This window comes from Cynoglossus semilaevis, chromosome 14, assembly GCF_000523025.1.
Source record: "Cynoglossus semilaevis isolate Cse_v1.0 chromosome 14, Cse_v1.0, whole genome shotgun sequence".
NCBI classification, from domain to species: Eukaryota; Metazoa; Chordata; class Actinopteri; order Pleuronectiformes; family Cynoglossidae; genus Cynoglossus; species Cynoglossus semilaevis.
Window position 1 is genome coordinate 3,784,550 of NC_024320.1, and position 7,122 is coordinate 3,791,671.

Sequence of the window (7,122 nt, forward strand, 5' to 3'; positions counted from 1 at the left end):
TGCTACCGACTACCGAAATGGCAGAGTATTTTTTTTTTATTATTAAGTATTTGAACTTTTGCAAATCCTGTTATGAGAAAAAAACAACCTTAAACAGTCAACCGGTTCTTAGGTGTCCTGTTGTCCAGAAAGTCGTAAAGAATTACGATTATGTAAGAATTACATTTTACGTTGAACTTCAATACAAACATGTGACTAACAACCAAGAGAAAGCCCGTGGAGTGACCTGAATACCAGACTCAGCCTCAACATTCTTTAACAACTGCAGTCTTTACAAATCAATGCTTTTTGAAAAGTTTTTATGAAATAGTGCTCTGTGTTTTCCACTGGACGATGGGTAAATTCTTCATTTTAACTTTGAACTCAGTCTGGTCACGTCGTCGTCTCCGTCTGCTCAGTGTAGATGAACCTCCCCATAAAAACATCTCGAACAAATACTCACTGGGTCCTGTCATATGACTCTTGTCAGGCTTGTCAATAAGAAACCGGGTTGAAAAATATCCAATTGTTGTACACAAAGACAAAAAAAATGTACTAGTTGCTTTAATAATATGTTTTATTTCCAAGGTTTAACAGCCTAACTTTTCATTTCTGGCAGTTTTTCATACATTTTTTTTAAACCTCAAGTGAAATATTTCTTGCATTTTTTTTCCAAGCTATCTAAGCTATAATCTTCTGAATGGAACCGTATACATGTTACAAACAAACGTAATGTTTATGAATGGCACAAACATTGGTTTCTAGTCTTTACTGATGGCCGTGTCTTCCTTAAAACCGACAGTGGCGTCCTAACATTTGTCTGTGGTAAATATCAAACATCCTGGATCCTGGTCTCTGGTCCAAGGTGAGCACTAGGGTGGTGTCAGACCTTGGCACCTCCTTCAGCTCTGACTGACTGAAAGGAGCAACAGGGGCAGATCTCAGAGTCTCAGTGTCAAAGGTTAACCAGTGTGTCAGATGACTCTGAGACAGACGTCATATCCGCAGGCGTCACTAAAACATGTTCAGGCTGGAATGAAAGTTAGAGCAAATGTCACATTTTAACCAAACTTGAATGGAAACCTGTTTCTTCAACGGATCTTTGGTTTCAATGGAACTGTGTTATATATATACACATATGTACCATGACGGATTTTGTACTTCTGTAGTGCTAATAGTTTTGCAGGAATGTGTCTACTCATCATGATCACTGTACTGTAGGTATAGTCTCTGGAACAATGTGAACAAACAGTTTCCCATTAATCATGATAACAGATCTTGTATTTCACTCCTTCCTGTCAGGGTTGTCGTTTTCCCATCATAACCAGGAATGTTGCTCAGCTGGAAAAACAAAAGCACAGAACAAGACAGAACAAATGACGTGCATCAAACCTCAAACACAACATGTCCCTCAGAACCCTGACAGCACAGCTGAAGGAGAGCACTCCTTCTGAAGGGTATTCATTTGAGCTTGATTCCCCCCTGAACAGGATCCACCACAGGTATTCATTTGAGTTTGATTCCCCCCTGAACAGGATCCACCACCTCTGTCTCACATGTTTCTGCAACCAAACATTTGACAGCCCTGCACAGTCTCTGATGTTTTTGGTCCTTCTAACTTCAGTTGTTGAGGAGTAGTTCCTTTAACCGTGCTTGTAGGGCTTTGAGGGACAGGTTAATATCATGATGCGTTCAAAACATACCAAAAATGACGAGATACGAGCTACCCGAAACATGTTTTCCAAGTTACGAGTTAGCGACTTTTGAAAGGTTTAGGCTAGGTCCTGGGCTCAACTACAGCATAGATGCTTTCTTGTCATCTCTTCAGATCAATCTTTAGCCGCCGCTGCACTTCCCATACGTGAGCACACACCATCACGAAGAGGTGCAATGCTGCTGACCTCAGACAGCTGATCGGGGGGGAAACTCAGCTGCGGAGCCTGTTTAATTGTGTTCACTGAGCTGCAAGACTCTCTCTCCTCAGCAGGCAGCAGTCAGCAGTCAGCAAGATGGCGTCTGTTGATGTGTGGTGTGAGCAGGAGTTCATTACTGTCTCTCATGGGAGCTGCCGCTGCCTACGCCTCAGCAAAGCATTTATACCGTGTGTTAATGTAAAGGGGGGCAGTGATGAGTGAAGTCTGCTGACACTAAAGGTCTGTGGGAGAGAAAGTGCATCAATCTCCATGGAGCTCCAGTCCAGGCTCTTCTATTCAAAGATGTTAATATAGAACCAGTGAAAATACTGTCATGTTTCATACACTTATTTTTTTTTTAACTGAAACTGCCCAAAACATCCATATATATATTTTGAGGCCATCAACCTAATGTAGCAGTGAATCGCAGTAGATGGTAAGCTTGTGGTCTCTCTATTAACTATTGTAATATTACTTTGCTAAAGTAGCACAGACTCACAGAAGCTATATACTGATTTGCTAGTAGTAGTAGCACAGACTCACAGAAGCTATATAGCACCAGTCTATCAATTTATATTAATTAATTAATCTATCTATTTTGAGGTTGAAGTCTATCTATCTAGCTATCTAGCTATCTAACTATCTAGCTATCTAGCTAGCGTTAAATAGGATCCAAGAGCAGAGTGGCACCTGCTGCTGTGGCTGCTAGCTAGCTAGACAGGCAGACAGGCAGATAGCAGGCTTGATAGCTAGCCAGCTGGATAGATAGAAATAAACACTCCTAAAGTTGAAAGTTTTTTCAAACATTGCTGATGAAAATGATTTTCAGAACAAGCCCTGCATGGAAACAATATACGATCACAACAGTATTGTGATGCAATATTACTTAGTTCATCAAGGTCATACAGCAATGCATGTTGACTTGCAGGTTCCAGCCAGAGCATAGATAGATAGACAGACAGACAGACAGATAGATAGATAGATAGATAGACAGACAGATAGACAGATAGACAGATAGACAGATAGACAGATAGATAGATAGACAGATAGATAGACAGATAGATAGATAGATAGACAGACAGACAGACAGATAGATAGATAGATAGATAGATAGATAGACAGATAGACAGACAGATAGACAGACAGATAGATAGATAGACAGATAGATAGATAGATAGATAGATAGATAGATAAACCCGATCTTGATTCTTGATTCTAGATAGATAGACAGATAGATAGATAGATAGATAGACAGATAGATGGATGGATGGATGCACATTTGTTTGCATTTCTGTATACCTGTCGTAGATAATTTTTGTGTATCACATTACTTATATATTTTTTTTCTCTACTTGCCTACTATACAGTAAGTGGGTAGCAGCAGGAGGGTGATCATGTTGTTTAATGATAGTAATAGTCTGGAAATAGCTTATGCACACAAAGCAGTAACCAATAACACGTCACAAAGGGCGGCAGCTTCTGCCCTATCATCAATATGCTAATTTACACTGTACTTAAATGCCACAAACTGGTTTAGTCACATTGCTAACACACAGACACAACACTGCTGTCATACCTCTGAAGCACCTGAAGTCACAGGCAACAAAGTAAGTCTGAATACACATGATTTGATTAGATTTCGTATTCATCTGTCAAATCTTTAAATCGGATTTGTAATGAACAATATTGAAGAACTTTTATTGTGTGTTATGTGGATAAATTAAGGACCAAAACTGGGGTTTATTATTATGCAATCTGTTTTTTAAAAAAATATTCTTTAATGTCTAATGGGCCATTTTTAAAAAAAATATAAGTAATATAATTGGTATTATTTCTGAATTCTCAAAATTCATTTATCTTAGTTTATCTTAGTTTTAATACACACACACACACACATATATATACATATATGTATATATGTACACACATCCTCTGAACAACTACATTCTTTATTCTTTTTCAGTCAGATGTTCAAATCTCACCTCTTTAGACACCATTTATTTCAGCCATCGCACATAGTAATTACAAACCGAGTTGTAAAAGTTGTTAACTTAAACGCTTAAACTTAAACGCAGTCCCTTTTGCATTTTTTGGTTGAAGGAAAACATGGAAACTCTGTCAATCAGCTCTCGTTTGAACAAGACCGTCCGTGAGCAGTACATGAAGCTGCCACAAGGGGAGAGTTGCATGGTTACCTACATCTGGATCGATGGCACTGGGACAGAACTTCGCAGCAAAACTAAAACTCTAGACAGGGAACCAAAGGATATAGAAGGTAATTATAATTCATTACACCCGATTTACCTGAGCAACTTCACTAACTGTACAAGACTGTAATACAGGGGTGTCAAAGTCATTTTGGTTGAGGGGACTGGACAAGTGAAGTGGACTGGACCAGTACTAGTAAATAACAAGTCCTTGTTTTTCACCTTAGTTTCCATGCAAAGAAGTAGACGTATATTAGAAAATATTCATATGGAATGAAATATCATTTGACAAAGCATCATGCATCATGAAATAATCTTTCATAATTCATCAAGATGGCCAGATTGAAACCCACGGCGGACCAATTTTGGGTCCCGGGCCTTATGTTTGACACCCCTGCTGTAATAGATCAACGGGTTCTGTGTCTAATTCAGCTTAAAAATTCTTCCTATCTCTGCGAACTCTGATACAGGAAAGTGCAGCAAGTGCTTTAGTCAGACAGCAAACCAGGAAACAAATAAGCATAAAGGTCAACAACGTGTGTTTTCTCTTCTAATCCAGATAAAAACGCAGCCCTGCAATACCCAAATATAAACAGAGCCGATGGTGTTGAAACTGTAGCTTTTTTTTAGCCAAGTTAGCAGGAGTTGCCACGTGTCGTTCTCCACCCCACGATTAACATAACTGATCCTGCTGCAATCACACGAACAAGTTTAGTAAGTGAACTAATAATTACTATAGGTGTCTGCTCAATGCTTTTCACTGCTCTCTTTGAAGAACAAGTAGGCTTGAGTGTCTCTGGACGGCAAGAAGGGTGTGGTTCCATCCGTTCCATCATAGTTTGCCATGTAAACACTGGGGAATACAAATAGAATACCTTGTTGTACTTATAACCTTTAGTAATATAAAATATATTGTCAGTTCAGTGGGGCAGTGGTGGCTGGGGGGGGGTTGAGAAGCAGACTTGGGACCGGAAGGGTTAAAAGCAGAGGTCACAGTTGGTTGTGTGCAGTGGTGTGCTGTGTCACAATGACAAGTAGTTCACTTTCTTTTCCTAAGTTGTCATTTGTTTGACAGCATTTTTCCACTAATAGTAAAATATCGTGGTTTTTAGCACTCAAAAATTAATCTCTGCATAAAGGTAGGGGAAAAGAAAAAAAAATTGTATTTTCTCAATTTACCTTTTTTTTCTATGGATTTTGGATTTTAAACAAACACTCAAACAAACAGGTAAGAATCACTGTTGAACTGTAAACAGAAAAATTTATAATTTCTTTTTGTATACAAAATTTAAGCAAGGCAAAAGTCACTTCTTCATGGGTGCAGATGGCACTAGGGATGGGGAGGGGTCATGGCCCCCTCAGATTCATAGTGTTATTGCTAATAGAGGGTGCAAAAGGGGAATGTGGGAGGGGCAATAATTACAATAAATGAAAATTCCTTTTTTTTATTCTAAAAACGTTGGTAAATAGAGGAATAATGTTCAGTTTGTGACATGTTTTTGTGCTACGAATAATGGTGACTTAACTCCTCTTCTCTCTTTTTCTGCACTGCCACTGGCTACTGTACTAGTATGTTTCCCCCAAGGGGGATGAATAAAGCCCTACTCTACTCTACTCTACTTAAAGTTATTGCAAATGTCGGAATTTCCGCTGTTAAACTTAAGCACGGTCAAGTACAGGAAAACATACAACCATCTGTGTCCCTGAAGTCTTATCAATGTCAATGGCTTTCATGTGACCCCACATCACCAAGCTCATCAAAGTAAAGATAAATAATAAGGTTCCCCACACAGAGCCACATGTAAATGATTATAAAGCTGTAAATATATACTTTCTAGGACAGGCATGGGCAAAGTATTTGACTCGCGGGCCACAATGGGTCCTAAAATTTGACGGCGGGCCGGGTCAGGAGCAGATAGACGGAGCATTCGTATGAACTAAAACAAATGACATGTAAAAGTCATAAAGGTTAAAATGCTAAAATGTTTTAAGCCTTTTCTACGCCATCTATTGGAGAAAAGCAGGCATTGCAGGGAAAAGGCAGAAGTATAATGATAATAGAAATTAATAATATAATTTGGACAAGTTTGATGGGCTGCATCCGGGCCCAGGGCCGTAGTTTGCCCATGCCTGTTTTACGACATCGGACTGAATTACTGAGCAGGTTTGTAAATACAGTGATGATGTGAAACTACAAAAATCCACCACAGAATGTTAATCCAAAATGGTTTTGTTTGAGGCTTAACCCTTAATTTCACTTAATGCGAGCTAGGACTAGCTGTAGCGTTAACAAAACCGAACAAGAAGCTGTGGCAAAACAGGAACTAATGAATACAAGGACGTTTATAAAGCATGTCGCACCTCGCAGATATCCCCATATGGAACTTTGATGGCTCAAGCACAGACCAGGCTAAAGACTCTAACAGTGACATGAACATCGTACCAGTCGCCATGTTCAGGGACCCGTTCACACTTGACCCAAACAAACTGGTCCTCTGTGAAGTCTACAAATACGACAACACTCCTGCAGGTACGTGGAGAACGTGATCCGATTTGACCGATCGCCCGACTGGAACTGATGATTCCCAAATTTCTGTTGGTTTTGCAGAGACTAACCATAGGGTTAGCTGCAAACTAGTCATGGATGAGCTGAAAGAGCACTGTCTCTGGTTCGGCATGGAGCAGGAGTACACACTCTTTGGCGCTGATGAACGTCCGTTTGGTTGGCCGGCTAATGGATACCCAAAACCCCAGGGTGAGTTAGCTGGGAAATATATGTAGGTTGCTACATCGTGTAGTATTTGTCTCTACAGACTAATCGTGTCCTCTGATCTTAGGCCCTTACTACTGCAGTGTGGGGGCAAACAATGCCTACGGACGGGACATCATGGAGTGTCACTACAAGGCCTGTCTCTATGCAGGAATCAAAATCTATGGCACCAACGCTGAGGTCATGCCATCTCAGGTAAAAGTTTTTTTTTCCTCACACACTAAAGCCGTCGTCAGGGGTCCTTTAGGAACAT

The 7,122-nt window shown here is 39.9% G+C and overlaps 2 protein-coding genes across 2 annotated transcripts in view; one reads left to right on the top strand and one right to left on the bottom strand.

Annotated features, from left to right (window-relative positions):
- LOC103389163 (threonine synthase-like 2) overlaps nucleotides 1–7,122 on the bottom strand; it is a 649,915-nt gene that overhangs the window by 254,290 nt on the left and 388,503 nt on the right. The gene's annotated exons all lie outside the window — the stretch shown is intronic.
- Nucleotides 3,413–7,122, top strand: part of LOC103389196 (glutamine synthetase-like) — a 5,551-nt gene continuing 1,841 nt past the window's right edge. The window contains exons 1-5 of the mRNA XM_008324512.2: nucleotides 3,413–3,499; nucleotides 3,993–4,167; nucleotides 6,468–6,629; nucleotides 6,708–6,854; nucleotides 6,937–7,064. Coding sequence (XP_008322734.1) covers nucleotides 3,999–4,167; nucleotides 6,468–6,629; nucleotides 6,708–6,854; nucleotides 6,937–7,064 — 606 coding nt within the window. The 5' untranslated portion in view covers nucleotides 3,413–3,499; nucleotides 3,993–3,998. The remainder of the gene's footprint in view (nucleotides 3,500–3,992; nucleotides 4,168–6,467; nucleotides 6,630–6,707; nucleotides 6,855–6,936; nucleotides 7,065–7,122) is intronic.